This window comes from Mixophyes fleayi, chromosome 2, assembly GCF_038048845.1.
Source record: "Mixophyes fleayi isolate aMixFle1 chromosome 2, aMixFle1.hap1, whole genome shotgun sequence".
Taxonomy (NCBI): domain Eukaryota; kingdom Metazoa; phylum Chordata; class Amphibia; order Anura; family Limnodynastidae; genus Mixophyes; species Mixophyes fleayi.
Genome location: NC_134403.1, coordinates 175,919,226 through 175,940,144, shown reverse-complemented (window position 1 = coordinate 175,940,144; position 20,919 = coordinate 175,919,226). Strand labels below are relative to the sequence as shown.

The following is a 20,919-nucleotide window of genomic DNA, read 5'->3' as shown; positions in this document are numbered from 1 at the left end:
GCATGGTCCTTAAGTGAAACATGGACTATAAACATAAATTTACAATCTTTCCACCAGGGCCACTGAGAAGGAGGTGGTGGATACATAGTACTGTAACCTCCCTTTGGAGCCTGGCCAGAGAGGTAATGATAGGGCCATTTGGGACTTCAGTCCATCTACTGACAAAGCTGAGCTGTAATGGGAAAGTGACTGTGTGTGCATCATAGGAAGGGGTCCACAGTTTCACTCCCACCTAGGCAGCACTATTCTCACTAGCTGTACACACTTTTCCCACCAACAGTGCAATTATTATTCCGCGACCTTATGCATCTATTGTTACCCACACCTTTTTGTCAGATTATAAGCTCATTCGGGCATAGCCATCTTTACTTTCTTTTTCATGTAATTGGATGTTATTTGGTTGTGTCAAGATCTTTGCAATGTACCACTGTGTAATATGTTGTCACTTTATAAATAAAAACTAATAATAATAATATTAATAACAATAATAACAATAATAATACAATATGTCACTTTATAAGTTTCACACTGATGCATTTTTATTGTAATGATGCATGTTTTTCATTTGTTTCTATTTGATTTATCTTTGCAATTGTATTAATTGATTTAACGGATTATTAAGCTTTTTAATGCTTGCTCCAGCACATGTAATTATGTCTTATGAAGAGCCTTAATGATTTAAAGCACATAACAAAGAATTAGACTGTGCGTAACGAGCCAAAGTAGATGCGCAAGGACACAGTTACACACTCTACATGTGAGAGATAGCTACCGATGCTTGACTATATGATGCCACATACTCTGTTGGCTTTGAACCATACATGGTATGCTGGTAGTTTCTATACATATTGTAAGCCTTGGTTTGTTTGAATGTACATATTGTTTAATAAAAAATATATCATTGCAATAGGCTGCACTCCTGCTCATTATTTCTTAGCAAATAATCAAAACAGAAAATTAGAGACATTTTCTCCATCAAACATTTACAGTCAACTTTTAAAAATATATTTTGATAAAAGTGTAATGCTTTTAAAAAACATTATAACAAATTGAGTCTTATTGTTACACTGTTGGGATATTTTCTGCAATTGACTATTTTTCATGTCAGATCTCATACACATTTACTATATCAACCTTTTAACCTGACATTTCTTATTTTCATTCAGAATTCATTGTTCTGTACTATAAATTACTGTTCCTCCTCTTAACATTTCTGTCATGCCTCTTCTCTTCAGAAAATCTTTCATTCTATATTTCATTCTATATCTTATAAATCCTCCTGAAACATATGTTTTCCAAGTCTCTGAGGCCATGGAGATAGAAATGACAATCACTAAAGCCAAACACAGCTATTACATCCTATAAATATTTTTTGTAAATGTAGAATGTATGATAGCTAACGTCATTTGTTGTTGCAGATCCATTTGACAAAGCCTTACAACTTAATGTTAGTGCTGTAACTTTGATTTATGATAAGATCCAACTATTGCAGCATCTGCTGTATTGCCAGGGTGCCACAACAAGCAAGCAACAAGCAAGTAGGGTCAACAGGATAGGGCACAGCAGGAGGACAAGAAGTGGGCCTCACGATAGGTGCATAGTCAAAAGTGGGCAGAGTTTAGCACTGCAGCGCTAAAGCACCAGTTCCGGCTATAGGAAACTCACATGGGATACCTGAGTCTATAAGACTCTGCTCTCCCCAGCAAGGATGATGGTGGCCAATTTGCATTCCAGTACGCAGCAAGGGGAAGCATAATAACGCAAGGCAACAGATCAGAATCACCCCATAGAGGGAAAAAAATAGTGGGTGGGTGGAGAATGCTGTGGGGCAAAATAAAATGAGCCTATTAGAGAGATACAGAGGCCTCAATCATTGAAAGCCCTAACAGGAGGGCATATACAGAGGGCAATCCCACCATAAGGGGTACCCCACATTAGAGATACCAGAGATATTGAATGCAGAAAGGTGGTGAGAGCCCCAATAACTAGAGTCTCCTACAAGTAAAATTACACAAAAAAGTGAGGAACAGAAAGAAGTAGTGATGTGGCCAGTGTAACTGTCCACTGAATGGGGCAACTGTTTAACATATACTGTGATGAAGAGCAGAAACTGTAAAGAGCCCCTGGAGGAAGCTGCCCGGCTGTTACAGGTCTACTAGGTTGGTTAATGTGAGGCAACAAGGCGCTGTATGCTAGTAAGCCCCATGCAAAGTGCCTCCACAGTAAGGGGGATTCGCTGCAGGGGCAGTGTGGCTATCTAAAGGAGTTGATGGATGGAAGGATTTTAACAGACACCCTTTGTAAAGTACTCCAATACAGAAAGGGGGGTTACTGCATCTAGGCAGCATGGCTACTCAGGAGGGAGTCCCTATGGTGAGCAGGAGAGAGAGCCCTGTGATAGAAAGACAGTCATTCGCAGTGGTGGAGTCAATGATTATTGTTAGAGTGACAATTCCACTAGACTAATGTCCAATCCACATAACATGTGTTAAACACTTGGTTATTCATGGGGGCACTCTGTTTTTTATTTATTGCCACATATGGCCCTATGACCAGACCACCACAGGGGTCTTCACACTATGACAACTTCACAACTTTTATATCCAACTAAAAAAACAATACTTCAACAGTGTTATGCTCAAACCCACATTCAAAGCTTCAATGTGACCACCTATAGTACAATTGGAGTGTGGACAATTTTAACATGCAATGCATTACATTACAGAAGTACGCATCTTTTCAGCTTTACTGTTTATTTATATAGTGAAACTCATTTCATTTTTTTGTGAATAGTTAATAGCTTTCACTAACCTTATAGGCAAAGATGGATCCCCTGCATCCCACCAGTCTTTAGGAGGACTTATATACATGCACCAAAGTTCCCAACTATATCCATGGGCTGAATTTTCATATCTTTGAACTTCAAATGTGTCCTGTTTGATGTTGTCTATTGAAGGTAAAATTACTCTTCTCCTGTTTTCCTGAATCCGAGATAGAACTGGCTCAGCCCTTTAAAAACAGAAGGTAAAAATAATAAAATAATACACAAGACAAAATGTATTCCCAGAATGGTCAATGCAAAACGTTGCAAGAACTGCATTAAAACTAATAAAGAAAATAAACGATATTCTACACAAAAAAAACCAATACAAATGAACACTAAACAATCAGCAAGTGCCATGCTTAATTTAGTGATTTTTTATGAAATGTTTGAAATTTGCACAATTGTCACTTTTCATCAGTACAAAAGAAATGCAGAAATAATAACAATCAGTAACAAGCATTATAAAAGTGTAGAAGGCTTTATTTTTGAGATGTGCACGGCAGATATAAGTGACCCTTTAAAATGTAAGGATATTAGAAACCACTGATAATTTCTAAGGTCATATAAAAAATTACAGGTTATGGAACTCTGAGGTGACTTTCATTATCCTTTTTTATTTTAGTTATGCATTCAAATTCAATATATGTCATATGAAAAAAGTGACATCATTACTGTCCAAATATAAGTCATAGCCTACAGAGCACAATTGCTGTGACTAAGAGCTTGATGTCAATTCAAATTTAATTAATCCATGACTCTAAAGGAGTGACCATTTGAAAATAAAAATATTACCTTTATTAATTGCATGATTGTATTAAAACCAGCAGTCTCTGAGCTAATTGCATCATCTTCATCATCATGGATGTCACAGCACTCTGTTAACCAAGCTTATAAAGGGAACTTCCTTGTTATGTGAACCCAGAAACATCATAGCAAAGCTGTCACATGAAGTAATTAATTCTAAATTACATTATGAATTTATAAACCTTTTGAATTTAAAGATTTTAAAAGCCAGGAATCACAATAACTTTACCAACTCTATAAATAAAGTATATTCTGTTTCTAGAAGACAATGTTTGATTTACCATTATTGAATTTTTTATTTTCATCTGATGAAAATTATCAACAAGCATCAAACTTCTCTATGAATAAACTATGATCACAACAGACAGTTTAAATCCTTTTATAATTGAAGAAACAGTGGCACGTCACATAAACCTATTACGCTAGCAAAAAAAAAGTCAAAACAAATACCAATTCCCTGCTGTTGACACTGAAAGTGTTTATATGAATTATATAAATTATGTTAAAAACTAGGAAAAACTTGTGATTGGCATTTGTGCTATATATTGATAAATGGTTCAGATATGTTGATAACATTTTGTAATTGTGGAAGCGCACTGCAGCACAAGTAAAAGAGTTTAATAACTTTTCAATCATTCTTTTAGCTGTTTACAGTTTACAGCGACCATGGGTTTTACACATCCTATGATTTACTGGACTTTACCTCGTATGTTGTGTGGCTAAGGAGAGAGAGAGGGGTACAGGAGCCTGTTAGAAAACAAGCATTGGCCAAAACGATTGGACTTCATTATCTTGCATAGAATGGTGAACTGACAGTGTGAGGTAGAGGAGGGTGAGAATATTTCTACTCAATTATGTTAGGTCTACTTATAGGCATCTGCATGGGAGGGGCAATGGTGGGTGCTTACCCTTCTACCTTCCAGTGATACTGAGACAGGACAAACACAGGGGGACCTAGGACACTGAGACAGAAATACTACAGTAGTAGAATTCTCTTTGGTTGTGGTGGTGGTGGGGGGGGGGGCATGGGACAGATAAATGAAGAGTAACATTGATGGACCTTTAAATGGCCATTCTACAAGGAAGCAGATGAAGGGTGTTGGACATTCTCTCAGCGGATTTTTCTCTCCAAAACAAAACCTTTTAAATATCTCTCCTTACAACCAGGGGATAGTGGCCATTGGTATCCGTTTAAAGGGAGAGGACAAGTATTTGTGACTGTAGTCAGAATACCTTATGAAAGAGAAGTCTTAGTACCAGTCAGGCCACATCTGGATGACTGTAACATCCCTATCCATAAGATAGCAGATGTGATAGCACCCCAATTATCATCTCCATGGACAATAATAACCAACGTCAAATTTATGCTATACACCTGGAGAATTTCAGTAGAGGATTTCAGAGTAGATTGTTGGGATCACAGATGTGAGAAACTAGTGAGGAACCAGCTAGATATGCTAAAGGGATGGGTGGAATATGGGCAAGAAACATGAAGGGATGACTGGAGACTTAGAAAATAGAGGTGGAAGCGAGATGTCATTGCAACCGCTCTTGAAGGGGGTGCAATGGGAATAAATACACTGAATACTATGGATTTAGAGGTTCTGAGGAATAAACCTGGGAGCTTGGCACAACATACAGGAGATGGTATAAGAACTCAACTTGATGTAAATCACATCCTTGAGAACTGCTCATATAGATGCCACTACCTCTCTATCTGTAGCCCTTCTGAAAAAATTTAGAGGATTGGTATTGGGTCTCATTGGAGAACAAGATAGAGCTTGTCGAAGTCAAATAATTAGATATGGTCATTTCAAATTAATATCTATCAATCTGATTGTCTAGGTCTGAAATTATGTGAATAGCACGCTACGGCGTGGAGGAGCGAACACTTATACATACATTTACACGAACACATACACTTGTAATTAGATCATATTAAAAATAGTTGCAAAACATAGTTATTTATAATTAAATGTAGCAGAGTTTGTAGTTAAATATTATAATGTTATGTTATACAGGAAACATATCATGTCTAGTATCATTCTAATCCCCAATTTATCCATAGATGTCCGGTCCAATCGCCTAAGAGATCGCACCTTGCGTATGAAAGATATGGATTATAGGGAATAAAATCATCAGAATGGTATTATTTGTGTAATTAATGAACCAGCTTTCGGCAGGAAGATTAGTATGCATCTTTTGGAGAGCAGACCCCCACCCTTGGGGGGCATCGTTTGAACTGGCCAATGACCTGCATTACACTGGACCATCCTAAAGCCTGAACCTATGGAAACATGCCAAATCATCTGTATTGTTTTTACTGTATCACTAACTGTATATTAGCAGGAGCTCTGGGCTCAGCACTTCTCTCAACCACAGACTTCAGGACTGAATGACTGTATGCTGGATCCAGGGTGCCTTGGAACCACACAATTTGAGGTGGACAATCATCATTGGATGGCAACTACACGTACATAACAAGCTGATTTGGCTCTGGCATGTGCACAGGTTCAGAGTGAACTCTCAGAAAATCTAAAATACATAGTGGCTTCTCTCCACAATGGTCGCTATCCATTCAACCTTAGACAGAGGATAAAGCAATTTGTCCCTGTCTTTGTGTTGAATCACACAAACTGGTGGCTCACACAGTGGCATGGTTGCCTGAATCTGACCTGTACTTATTCTTCTCTAGCTCCTCTTTCTGGTAGAGAGAGGAAGAAGTACACTGCAGTAAATTCCGGTATTCCGATGTAAGGGGATACAACACTCCATCCACGTCTCCAATCTGACTCGTTAACATATGAAGGGTCACATCCATATCTATTTGACACGGATGGATGTTGGAGTCGAGAATGCGCTATATTGTGTCAAGGGAATCATGATAGAGTACTCAAGCAACAATGCTGGGATACTGAAGGGTCATGTTTGATGGATGTTAGTCCAAAACCATCATCTAAATTAAAATATCTGGGTCAATATTACTGGTGCTGGTTTTAATTCCAAAATGTCTTGAATACTGTTTATACTGCTAACTGCACCCAGAGAGGAAATCTCCTCCGAGGAGCATATTGTACTCTTATTCCCACTCTAGGTATCGATGTAGCAGACGAGATGGGAAGAACACCAGTGACCCCAGAGAAGCGACTAGATATCCGTCCAGATACACCTGTGGTGCTTCAGAAAATTCCACTTGGTTTCAGGACAGAACTCAAGAACTGGCTGCTCAAGTTCAGGAAGGAGGACGACATCTTGGAGAAACTCAAGGAGACAGAGAAACAACCGACCATCAAGATGGCTGACACGGGCACTAGGAGTTTTACCCAGAATTCACCAGGTGCTGTTGCTGACAAGCATCTTGCTATTCAACCCGAGTAACCAAGTACTGCAGCATATCCTTAGCTGTTGGTTCCGATCCTGGGTCTGTCATGGCCTGTTCTTACTGTCACGGGCACTAGGAGTTTTACCCAGAATTCACCAGGTGTAGCTACACTTACCAGAAGTGCGGACCTCTGGGTAGTCTGGTGAATCAGTGGAACCATACAGTAGAATAGAGGAAAGGAATGTCAATAGTATAAATGCTGAGTCTTGGCACCGTGGAACTGTGAAGGTACAGCAGATTAGTAAACAGGATAAAATGAGGGAAGAGTCCAAATGCCTTAGCACGCAGGTAGCATATAGCAGGCCAGTACTTGATAACTGGATAACGTTAGGCAAAGACCAATCAGCAATATAGTAGAAGAGTCAGCGACTTGCAGCTACAATACAGAGGCACTTGTAGACTTTAGTCCAGCTAATAGGTACCATACAGAGTAGTAGCTATATCACAAGGAAACAAGAATGGTCTACAGCTGGTAAGTTTCACCACGGATATGTAGAGAAGACTTGTCCAGCGCAGGTGTGTAACAGAATAGCGTGAGTGGTCTGCAATTGGCAAGTTGTACCACTGATGTGAAGGGAAGACTTGTCCAGGCGCAGGCATGGAACGGAGTAACGTGAGTGGTCTGCAATAGGCAAGTTTTACCACTGATGTGTAGAGAAGACTTGTCCAGGTGCAGGCGTGGAACGGAGTAATGTGAGTGGTCTGCAATAGGCAAATTGTACCACTGATGTGAAGGGAAGACTTGTCCAGGTGCATGCATGTAACAGAGCAACGTGAGTGGTCTGCAATAGGCAAGTTGTACCACTGATGTATAGAGGAGACTAGTCCAGGAGCAGGCAGGTAACGGAGGTAGCAAGAGTAGTCTGCAGCGGGTAAGTTATACTACCGATGTGGAGAGGAGACTTGTCCAGAAGCAGGCAGGTAACGGAGGTAGCGAGAGTAGTCTGAAGCGGATAAGTTCTACTACCGATGTGGAGAGAAGACTTGTCCAGAAGCAGGCAGGTAACGGAGGTAGCGAGAGTAGTCTGCAGTAGGTAAATTCTACTACCGATGTGAAGAGGAGACTTGTCCAGAAGCAGGCAGGTAACGGAGGTAGCGAGAGTAGTCTGCAGCGGGTAAGTTCTACTACCGATGTGGAGAGAAGACTTGTCCAGAAGCAGGCAGGTAACGGAGGTAGAGGGAGTAGTCTGCAGCGGGTAAGTTCTACTACCGATGTGGAGAGAAGACTTGTCCAGAAGCAGGCAGGTAACGGAGGTAGCGAGAGTAGTCTGCAGCGGGTAAGTTCTACTACCGATGTGGAGAGAAGACTTGTCCAGAAGCAGGCAGGTAATGGAGGTAGCGAGAGTAGTCTGCAGTGAGTAAGTTCTACTACCTATGTGAAGAGGAGACTTGTCCACAGCAAACGGATAACACGAGCAGAAACAGGAAACACCTCAGAGTCTCAAGGAATAAGAACCAAGAACAGGCAAAGGTAATAGGGCAACAGGTGCCTTAAGTACTGAGAGGTGATTAATTAACCAATGAGACTAGAGGCGAGGTATTAACAGTTCAGGGTTTCTGCACATGCGCAATCTTAGTCAAGATGGCGGACGGCCGCGGCTCAGGAGAGGCGCCGGCAGGAGCGAGAGAGACCCATGTCTCAACCTAGAGGCACTAACAGTCCAGTGAGTGACCATGGCACATGATGCCATCAAAGTGACAAAGATCCTGTATGCCTTAGTGGAGGACGCCAAAATATCTTGGTAGGAAAGCTTATTTAGTTACAGTCCAAAAGCAACATCATTTTTCAATCTCCTCATACATTCCATAATAGTTCTCATTTTGCTGATATTAAACCTATATATTGCACTACTTGTTATCTACAGAAAGATAAAAAGAATGACTAAAGAACTCAAAGACACTGTAAAACTATACAAAGAAGAACAATGTATAAGAACTAGAAGACAACAAATGTGGAACTATTAAGGGAGGGGGGGTTATGGACTGTTATGGATTATTTCATTCATGGACTAGCTACTAAACCAACTACTTGGAATATTTTTGACATGTACCACCAAATATGACAAGATTCTCATTTTTTTTATGGACTTTACTATTAGCGGTGCAAGATTTGTTATTCCTATAGAATATCCCTTGAGAGAGGGGATACTTTTTTCACTATGTATCTCTTAGGGTTTTTTCCTAGGATGTCGTCAATTGCATAGAGGTTTTTTTTATCATCTCCATAGTTGGTAGGAAGAGGACAAGTGAGAGTTGGTGATCATTGGGGTCCCTCTCTCCTTCTTCCTGGATTGTTATCCATTTGGACTTGACTCTAATAGAACGTTCAAAGTCTTTACTATACTTCAGACATCATTTAGATCTGATTTCTGCTCAAAAATTCATATACAAAACTTGTGAAAATACTTGATTATAACTTGAAAAAGGACTCTCCTAACCCTGGAAAAAGAGAAATTATTAACAATGAATTTTATTTGAATGCTTCATAACTTTAAAAAAGATCTACACTTAATAAGCATTACTCAAGGACTCTTTCTAAAATATCTATGTATGGACTTTCTCAAGGAATTTGATTGTGGACTTTTGAAGATTACCAACCAATTCCTTGGAACTTGATGATTTTTTTGTTCCTTTAAAACTTTCTTATAATGTTATGTTTTATGTTGCTACAGAAGTGAGTATATAATAGTACAAAATACACTTAGATAGAGACAATTGGTTTTAAGTAAACCTTCCAAATTGTAGTGTCAGAATACCGACAATAGGGGAATGTGAAGGAGCTCCTATATCGCCGCTGATGATGCAGTCGTGGTGTGCGGAGCTTGAGTCATGCATACTGGCCACTAGCATTCCACTGCTGTTTACATGCGCCGAACTTATGCACAGATTAAGATATGAATTGGCTGAAAGCTAGAGCATTTCAAACAAAGAAATTGTCTCTCACAAGTGGCATTTAGCAGAGAGCATTTCAAACAAAGGAAAACATGTGCTCATAGGACAAGAATTTACAGCTAAGAAACACAGAGCAGTGAGCCATCATTGCAGGCAGTGTCCAGTTGTAGGAGATGTGACAGTGGCCAACAACCCCCACCTGAAGCAATGCGTTCTGGGTAAAGGTTTATAAACTCAAGAAGCAGGCAAAACTGTCTCTTTTGAACACACACACATCTTACACACTACTGGAAGCACTGGACATCACTGCAACATTCCACTGTAAGTTTAACCTGCAATAACTTCTCTATATTACTGTCACGGGCACTAGGAGTCTTTGCCCAGGATATCACCAGATGATGGACTTACCAGAGTAATATAGCTGGTATTATGGTTCTCTGGTAGCAGGGTGACAACAGAACAGGAGAAACAGCAGATGGTGAGAGAATGCTCAAGGAAAGTCTATGACTAGCAGCAACTGGTAATGAGTAGATGAATGTACACGAGGATCCAGATGGACAAGGAAACGTGAGGAGAGTCAGTGGTCTGCGTATAGCAAGTTGTACCACTGCTATAGTGAGGAGGAATGTCCAGGGGTAGCGAGGAGGAAGTGAGAGTCAGCGGTCTGCGTATAGCAAGTTGTACCGCTGTCTATAGTGGGGATATAGGAGGCTCCGGAGAAGAACACAACTCAGTCCAGATGGATATGCAATACAAAAGCAAAGTCAATGGAAAGTATGCATACCGCGGTTCAGGAGAGTAAGCTGTCAGAGCGACGTGCAGGGATACCTGAAGGCTGAAGGCCGGCAGGAGGAGAGACCACTGGAGGGTGGAAGCGGTAATCAGGTTGGTGCAGCGCACGGCAGGTAATCCAGAATCAAAGAAGCAATACTCAGGAAGCGGTAGTAAGTGAAACTGGAAACATGATGAACACGGGAGAGTTGAGGCGGTCTGGTATCCAGTAGTAGTGGTAACGGAGGCAGCGGAGAGCTGACACGATAAACACAGGAGAGTTGAGACAATCAGGAACTCTGAAGTAGTAACGGAGGTAGCGGATAGGAATCAGCTGAGTGCAGGCACGATGAACACAGGAGAGTTGAAGTGAGCAGGAACTCTGTAGTAGTAACGGAGGCAGGGGATAGGAATCAGCTGAGTGCAGGCAAGATGAACACAGGAGAGTTGAAGTGAGCAGGAACTCTGTAGTAGTAACGGAGGCAGCGGATAGGTATCAGCTGAGTGCAGGCACGATGAACACAGGAGAGTTGAAGTGGTCTGGCAACCACAATAGCAGTAAACAGGAATCAGCAGAAGCTGAATACACGAGGAACACAGGAACACCTTCAGAGGCTCATGGGGAATGAGACTCCAAGATCAGGCAACCAGGTAATGATCACAGGTGGTTTAAATAGGGAGGGTTGCCTGATCATCCAATCAATTAAAAGCAACAGGTATTGAAGGCTTGATAAGGGCTGCACATGCGCAGACCCTCAGGATGGCGGACGGCCACGGTTCCTGAACACACGGGAAATGGCACTCACAGTCTGGTGAGTGACAATTATCTAACTTTTATCTCATCTGTCTGTATCTGCCGGTATCTTATATTTTACTATTTCTTTCTTAATCTTTATAAGTAACTTTTACAAAGGATGGCTTTTTACCACAAAGGTATGCCTCTTACACAGTCCCCCTTCCCCTCCTTAGGCAGGCTATTGTTTCCAGGCCTGTATTTTCCCTTAGGCCTGACCACATGTCACACACATGCACCATGCAACTTTCCTATTTCATTCTTGCTATTTAATCATACTTTCATATCTTTCTCTCTCTCATTTAATCTTTCTTTATTCCCACTTAAACACATTTCTCTTTACACATTTACACATTTCCCATTAAACAAGGACAAACATGTGGTTCCTTAAACACATTCCCTTCATAAATGCTTTTATCTTTCTCTTGTTACATCTAAACACACGCTACACAAAAGAGCAATACTGACTACACACTCATATACACTTTCTGTCTTATAGCATATACACTAGTACTTAATATATAAATATATATATATATATATATATATATATATATATATATATGTAATACACACACACAAAGGAAACCCTGAACTTAAATATACAAATGAGGATTGCTAAAGTATAAGGTTAATAACAACATAATAGGATATTATATATATATATATATATATATATATATATATATATTATACCTTCTTCTGAAATAACATGGTGCCTGTTGAATCTAGAATGCATTATATGCATTGTATGTATGCATTTATGTATTGTATCTTATGTTTAGATACCTGGAATGAATGAATGGATGTTTATATAGATAATGCAGTATAGTGAAGTAAATGGTAGATTGGTATTTATTTAGCGATTAACACATAATGGTGGACTGTCTGACATGGAGGTCAATAGATGTGTAATGCTTAGGCAGTATATAGCCTTGTCAAACAGAAGGATAGTGTAAGTCGCTCTTACGGATTTCTAGTTGAGATGCGTAAACATAACAACTGGGATTCCTTGTTTACAGTTGGCATGGTACAAGGTGAAACCAGGATCTTATAACAGTGTGTATGTTCTGTACATTGGAGAGTTAGAAATGATGTTCTGCATGTTATCCCAGATGGACTTGATGTGTTCTTCTCTACACTGAAGATAGTTCTTAATGACTTTGTATGTTTGGGGTCATTGTCCTGCTGCAGAATAAAGTTGGAGCCAATCAGACGCCTCCCTGATGGTATTGCATGATGGATAAGTACCTGCTGTGAGGAAACGGGGTACTACTGGACTGAGAACTATGTAATCATCACCCGTTTCTCACGGTTTATTGTACTTTTTAATCCTTGGCCCAGTCTAAGTATATACACCAGAGCATTGGTGTATTATGTGTATTATTATTTCATGTTATTAGACACATTTTGCCCATACTATTACCTGTGATATTGTATGTAGTATAAATAGAAACAATATTGCCATACTGTGTGAAAATATCAGAACAACAGCAGTCATTTTGCTTGTGGTAGCTAATGTAATTACCATTTGTCTCAAATGTGTATTGTATGGGGTGCAGCTGAGATGAGGTTTGTTATCAGAACAATGTCTGAGTTAACTAGCTGGCAGCCCATGTTAATTAGCTAGGTCAACAGATAACCTGAGAGGTAATGAGGTTAGAACTTCTACTCATATGCAATGTGCCTCCACAGTAATATATTGGTTGAAATAGCATGGGGAAATGTATCAATATGTGTCAATATAAATGTAATTGTATCAAAAGGTATCACAGACTTATATTGTGTAACCCTGCTGATATCATGTGTCAAAAGTCTTATTGTTCCATGTAAGCGTGCAGTGTCATTCCTTGATGTACTATTGTAACCCCATGTGTAGTGTATCCAGCCAAAACAGCTAATTGAGTCAAGCCATTCTATTGTCTAATCAAGGTAACAGGGACAGTATGTCTAGCAGCTAAATTGTTGACTGGGAGGCCCCTTCTGTAAAGGGGAGGTTGGAGACATTTGACCCTATTTCCTGGGTACAGAGAAAAATAATATAGGGCGAGGAGAATGCCAGGGGGGGATGCTAGTTTGGAGGATCCTGGTGTAGAAGACATCAGTGAAAAGGACTCTGGGCCAGGAACTGTGGTGCCGCTGGAGGGAACCCTACCAGGACAGGGTTGGTGTGAGCTAGTAACCCAGGCTAGGAGACACCATAACTGTTTTGCTAAACGGTAGTGGTAATATTGCGGGAGGATAAGACCCTGAAAGGGACAGAGATTATGACTTTGGAGTGCTGACTGCAGGAGGCTGCTGGAGGATACATGCTACCATTTACCCTGTAACTTGTGAACGTCTTGTGGTGTTGTGCTGTCGTAATAAAGTCTTATTTTGGATATATCTTGGTCTACCCGAGTGAGTTGAATCCCACAGAGGGTAACTTCCATCCCAGCTAAGGGTGGTATCCTCACACCTGCCTTTATTTGTCAGCATTGAGGACACCATTAATCCGGAACAAATCCCCAACTCCATTTGCTGAAATGCAGTCCCAAATTTGTAAGGAACCTCCACCATGCTTTATTGTTGCCTGCATACACTTATTATTGTACTGCTCTCCAGCCCTTTGGCAAACAAACTGCGTTCTGTTACGGCCAAATATTTAAAATTTCAAGTTATCAGTCCAGAGCACCTGCTGCCATCTTTCTGTACACCAATTCCTATGTTTTCGTGCATAGTTGAGTTGCTTGCCCTTGTTTCCACATCAAAGGTATGACTTTTTGACCACAATTCTTCCATGAAGACCACTTTGGGCCAGACTTCTCTGAATAGTAAATGGGTGTACCTGGGTCCCAGTGTTTTTTTCTAGTTCTAAGCTGATGGGACTGCTAGACATCTTCCATTTTAGAAGGGAAGTAAGCATGATGTGTCTTTCATCTGATGCTCTAAGTTTCCTTGGCCGACCACCTCGTCTATGGTCCTCAACATTCCCTGTTTCTTTGTAGCTCTTCAAAAGAGCTTGAACAGCACATCTTGAAACACTGGTCTGCTTTGAAATCTTTGCCGGGGAGAGACCTTGCTGATGCATTAAAACTACCTTGTATCTTTTTGCTGTGCTCAATCTTACCATGGTGTTTTACCTATGACATGAAACTGTCTTGCACAGCCTCACCTTTGCAGAAGAGTTTGGCTGTTCCTCACCCAGTTTTAAGCCTCTGTTTCAGTTAAAGACTGTACAAAAAACTTTTGCACAGTATTGTAAGTACAGTCATCTGCTGACTAGAGAACAAAAATTGAACAACCAGTTCACCATAATAAACAGAATATCCAAGTGAAAAAGCACACTTCTTTCATGCCAAAGCTGTGAATGTTGACAACTACCTTTACTTTAAGGGCCTTCATTACATAACTGCAAATATGGGTCCTCATTACCTTTACTTAGGAGTGTGCACTTACTCAGATTAACTGGACTCTATTTACGACTGCAAATTGCCTTGATTTTGCTCTGCAATGCAGAGATGGTTCAACCAGTGCACTTGAAGCTGCACACACTTTATGCAAACTAGCAAAATGTGTATTATATAAAACTTTTTCAATTTTCTTCTAAAATACAATAGTTCTTTTCCTAATATATGGTTTAAATTAATCATAAAACTTCATAAAACTATGGGGACGTCCGGAATGGAATTTTGCAAGTAAAATTGAGAGATTAGAGAAAATGTTATATCCTATGGTAAACATTCAATATAAAACCTCAGATGCTATGGGGCTTCTAGCAGTAATGTAAAAAGATTTTAAACCCCTTCAGGCTGATTTATGGGCAGGCTGCATGAAACACCTGAATTGGTTAGAGGGGCATGAGGCTGGATTACCTCCTGCTAGGGTATCTGTGAAAATTTGTATAAAAAATGCACTGCTTCAAGAGCCTGCCTGGACGCCTACTTACCTGCTCTTATTCCTGTGACATGAACATTAGACCAAATCTAATCGGTTATCCGGCTGTTCTGAGGTTGGGACCCAGCATCCAGTACCAACGCTTTGGCCTCTACCTGTAGCTTTGGCCATTGTGATAGGCCAGGGGGAACCATCCACAGCAACCCTGATCTGAAGGCAAGAGGTCAGGTGTACCAGTCCAGGTGCCCAGCAAGGGGATATCCTAGCAGCGTAAGTTACCCAGAAGTTACTGCTCCTCCTCAAACTTCTGCTCCACCTCAAACTACACCATCTTGCCTTATACACCCATGTGCTTTGGCAGAAAATTAGGCACAATTGAGTAGTACAGATCAACAAAAAAAGGAATTTGAGCTATACATTTTTTGTATTCTAAATAACCTGCATTAACTACTAAGATTTCCACCACGTAATGCTGTGAAAATGAGACATGAATCAAAAGTGGGTAAAGCCCTGTTAATTGTATACTTATGAAACACAGGCATGACAGGCAAGCTCCAAAGGAACGTCTTTCGTCTGGCAAAACAAAACTAAAGCTGAGTATTTTGAGAGTGATACTCTAATTTACATGACATTTTCATTTGTTTTACATCTACTTTACAGCTAGATTTAGACTTTTTAATACTGAATTAAGGTTAAAAAAACAACTCTACTACCATGCAAAGTAATTCTTTGCCTACCTTATATTTCAATATCTATGTGTGGCAATGAATCTTTTACAGAAAACTGTGCAAAACTGAGCAAGCACATTGAGATTAAAAATTTCCATCTGGAAGCAGAATAACAAAGGAAGAGCTTTCTTCCGCTTTCCAATTAGATAAGTCACATTGAAATTAGCCATCTGGGACCCTTTCTAAAGAGGACAAATCAAGTGTATATGGAAATGATTAATAATCTTCCACGTAGCATATTCACTGTAGCAAAATATTAAAACTGTGACATATGTTGCAGCACTGAGTCTGAATAAATAACTTTCATCCCCTCTTAGTTCATCGGTACGTTTGATACACACATTTATGTGTGTATTTTTATACCATTTAAGTGCCTATCTTTTCCTGTCTCTGGCTCACAGCTGTATTTTAGCCTGAATGTTTGCATGACTTGGAAGCATGGGATAAAAGTAATAGCCTAAGATTGTTATAATTTCTGTAGTTTATGTTTTTGTTGTCCTTTTTCTCCAATCTGCATATGTGTGTTGTGTGTATGTAACTTACAATAAGTGGGAACAATATTTGATATAATAATCAGTGTAATAACTAATAATGTATACAATGTGAAAAATTGTGGGATTCTTCTCATTTTAATAGGACAATTGGGCACTTTTGTGAATTCTTGAAAAGCAAAAGCAACTGACCTAAGTGAGATTTTTTATTAAATCAGAATGCAGTCACATGACTGAATTTTTAATTTCATGTGCTGTTGCTGTAATATGGCAGATGGGTAATCTCAGGGTCGGACTGACCACCAGGGTACTGGTGAAATCACTAGTGGGCACCTTTGCCTGAGGGACTTCCCCCTACCATGGGGGGGGGGGGGTGGGACCCAGACTGCTCACCACTCCCTGAACCCTTAAGAATAACCGCGACAGAGCCGCAATATCATTCAATAGGTCACATCTGCGTCAGTCTAAAGGAGCCGAAAGATAAGAGTAGAAGTTGACAGGTAAGTAACCATCAATTGGAGATACCTTGGATAGGTGGCAAGTTGGTGGGAACCAGGAAGCAGGTTGGGTGGGTGGTGAGAACCAGGAAGGAGGGGGGTGGGATGTGAGGACCAAGAAAGAGGGGGTGGGTTGTAGAGAATAAAGGAAGTCTAGAAGCTTATGGAAAAAAATAGTCATCCTGTGTATAGTTTTATGCTGGGTGCAGCATAACTGTTTGTACTGTGTTGTGAGTAAATGCACTTAGTGCATTGTATGTATTTTAAGTCAACTTTGGTATGCAAACACTGTGCATTTCCAGCATTCAGCCAAGAACCCAAAGATATCTTAATCAGCCACACAAAATAACAGCAAGCATCATCTTCATATTATGAAGGGTATGGGCATGGATCTTATGATACTCCCCTAAAAGTGAGGAAATGCCTAATTTACCTCCTGTGGGAGTAGGTTGGCCAAGCCCTGTCTGAAAATTATTGGAGGTATGTTTTACCTAGTTATATCATGTACTACTCTGTGGTGCCATATACCGCATTTTCTGCCCTATGAGTGTAAACAAGATTTTATTTTTCTACTCAAATTCCATACATATTTTTGCTGCTGATGGTTGCACTGGCTAAAATGATTGCCAATGATGCTTGGTCATGCCAAATCTGGAAGCATGAACTGGAAACCCACTTCTAGAAATCATGCGTTTGCCTTTGCTCTACCCCCACTTCAACCTGACATGTGTCCCATGAGTTGTTGGAACAGAAAGAAAAAATCACTGTCCCAGTCACCTGATTATTCTTGCTTCTGCCAATGTGCCAGAAGGAAAGAAGAATTACACAGGTGAGGTGGACTAGGGCAGTCATTTTACTTTCCTTCTGCTCCCAGTAGTACTGACAGTTGATAATGTATCAAGAAACATGCCAATATTTAAGAACGTATTCCTATGGTTCTCATTGTTTACAAGTTCTGCAATTGCAACTCAGGTTAGAGTCTTCAAAATTATTTATTCTCTGAATTTTGCATTAATTCATGTTTTCTTTCTTTTTATTACCCTTTATTTCCTTTTTTATATATTTGCACACTTTTGTAACCCACAACATTTGTAGATACACAAAATACATTTATATAGGAGTGTGAATTTTTAACGGGGATTGTTTTTGATTTTTCTATTCCTTTTGACCAGTATATAAGAAGCCCCATACCAGATAGCATATGGAATAAAGAAGATGACATTAACTGACATGGAGTTCCCAGCTGCTGTATATGGGCTACGATATATAATAGTGCTGATTTTTCTATTGTAGAGGGATCACCATATCACACAGTTTGTTTACAATAGTATGATTGCTTTTCTCCCTAGCAACGTCACTCGCTGCATTCCACGCCGCATTGCATGATTGAGTATCCCTGTATCACAAGACAAAGCATTTTTTTTACAGTCAACATAACTTTATCATGAACTATCTATGTTGGTTTGTGATGTATACTGAGTATTGCAGTGTGCTAGCAGATTTTCCTACTCTTTAATATGAGGACACCTAAATAGGAGAAAATAAGCCATGTGTACATACTCTCTAACACCCAATTACTTTTACCTCATAGCTTAAGGGTACATACAGATAGCTGTTTTGTGGCCTATTTTTACTAATGTCAAAATGTATGTGCTTTCTTCAAAATGGGTACATTTCTATAAAAGTATGCATAAGATATTAAAAAATAGCAAATATGCTGCTGGGATGCATACTGTTATTTTCCTCTTAGTGAAACTAAATAATCCAACTATAGGTACCATCTATGAAAGTGAAATAACATGAAGCATTGTAACTTGTTTAGTGCATTTGAGATTTCTTAGTCATGTCTCACCAAAAAAACACATTTGCCCATTTGTTCTTAACTTCACCGACAACCATTGTACTTTTATAGTATGAGACCTCAGTCTTTGTAGATTTAAAGAACTGCTTTCTTACACATCTTGACATCTCCCCTCATTAAAAACTGTTGTTGTCAAGCTATTGTTTCTAGCAATGTGTGGCATTTTCAAGCCTCAATAATATTTTAACTCATGTCATATTTATTGAGCCATGTTAGCAATTGTATTGGTTTCACTGTGGGCAACTGTGCATTAACATAAGAAAACAACATCTCATTGAAACTAGTTGAACAGTTTTCAGTTTGACCTATCTACAACATTTTCAAACACATTTTTTTGCATGCAGAACAAAATCTTGCTTATTGATTTGGGTGCTCAGACAGTCTCAAATGTGCAACCAGATTGTAAATTATATATCGTAAAGACACAATCAGTCAGAGGTTAAAAATGCTATTTCTCAAGAGACACCAAGGTTTCCTCTTATTATGTTTGACCTGCTATCACATCAATAAACAATGATTAAACATGTGTGCAAGTATTTCAGATTGTGATTTGAATAGAGAATTACATTTCATAGTAAAAGTTTTTATCTTCAGAGAACAAAAGTCAGTTGAGTTTAATGCCTGCTGCCTTTAGTGATGAGCGATGAAGAATGGTTGCCATAGAAACTATGCAAAGCAGAACCTTTTCTAACCTGCAACGTGTATATTGTCCAGCTACTAAAGCTAGACAGCACTGTGTAAATACAGAAAAATAACATTATATATATATATATATATATATATATATATATATATATACATTGCAATATGTGGAACTAACATTCCCTGTTTTTAATATAGAACAGTACTTGGTATAGCATTAATTTTAATTATGTGTTTGGAGAGTGCAGAGTATCCCTGTTTTCATATATATATATATATATATATATATATATATATATATATATATATATTTATACTGGTGTGCAGCTTTGTGCATACAGGAAGGGTCAGGAACAGTTTGGCTACCCTGCAATGCTGTTGTGTTGTGGGGAAGGAGGCACAGTAAAATGAAATGGCCTCAGCCTTGTGAAGAGGTTCTTACCTGGCCTCATCTGATGCCTTATGGGGCTGGGGCAATGCCTATCTGTCCCCAGCACAAAGGAGTGTGGAAGAATAATAGCCGCTAGCCTTCTGGTCCTATTCGTTTTCCCTTGGTTATGATTGGATGGTAGGGCAGGTTAATGCTCTTTAAGCTACTGCTTAGTCGGGAGTGCTTGAATGGCCAGAATTTCTCAACAGTGGATCTCTTATGGAGCCACATTTGGTTAAATTCTTCTTATAATCAGACAGTGGTGAGAAGACTCTTAATGGTCATATATTAGACCAGAGCACAGATTTTTATGTAAAAATTATTGTTCTGGTTTAGGAAGGTTTCATATAGTAGTGTAAAGAGAGTGTAGTGTACAAATTAAGCCATCACAAGTTAACTAAATAGATTTATGTGTTAAAAGTTCTTGCATCTATATTATTTTTGATTTATGTGCTAGTGTCTGTACAAGTATCATTATTCTGAAGACAATTCTGTTTATGTTATTATAATTTGGGGGACTATAATGATTCATGTAATTTAGAATGCAGCACATGACACAAATGCAACTGATGATTACGGCGTCGCAACAGCATCCATATTCAAATAAAGCACTACCTGCAGCCAAGGCACCATTTAACTGCTTGTAACATGCAAGTGTCTTAGGGATCACTGATTCCTATAACAATGCTCTTGCCCGTTTACCGATTTCCACACATTAATATTCAGCGCATCTAAATTATTTTATGGATTGCTTCCAGCCTTGGAATTTAACACATTCTAAGTTGGAACAGGGATCGAGAATAGATAAGACATCGACTTTTAACAAGCATTTCTAATGTCCAGTGGCCAGCTGTCTTATATAAATGGATTTAAAGCACCTTGTCTTAGCACTGATCTGAATAGTGGGAGCTACCAACTATACAGCCAT

The 20,919-nt window shown here is 39.4% G+C and overlaps 1 protein-coding gene across 1 annotated transcript in view; it reads right to left on the bottom strand.

The window, feature by feature from the left end:
• The window catches only part of GALNT17 (polypeptide N-acetylgalactosaminyltransferase 17), a 431,961-nt gene that overhangs the window by 187,015 nt on the left and 224,027 nt on the right, over positions 1-20,919 (bottom strand). Inside the window, exon 5 of the mRNA XM_075195011.1 lies at positions 2,812-3,009. Coding sequence (XP_075051112.1) covers positions 2,812-3,009 — 198 coding nt within the window. The remainder of the gene's footprint in view (positions 1-2,811; positions 3,010-20,919) is intronic.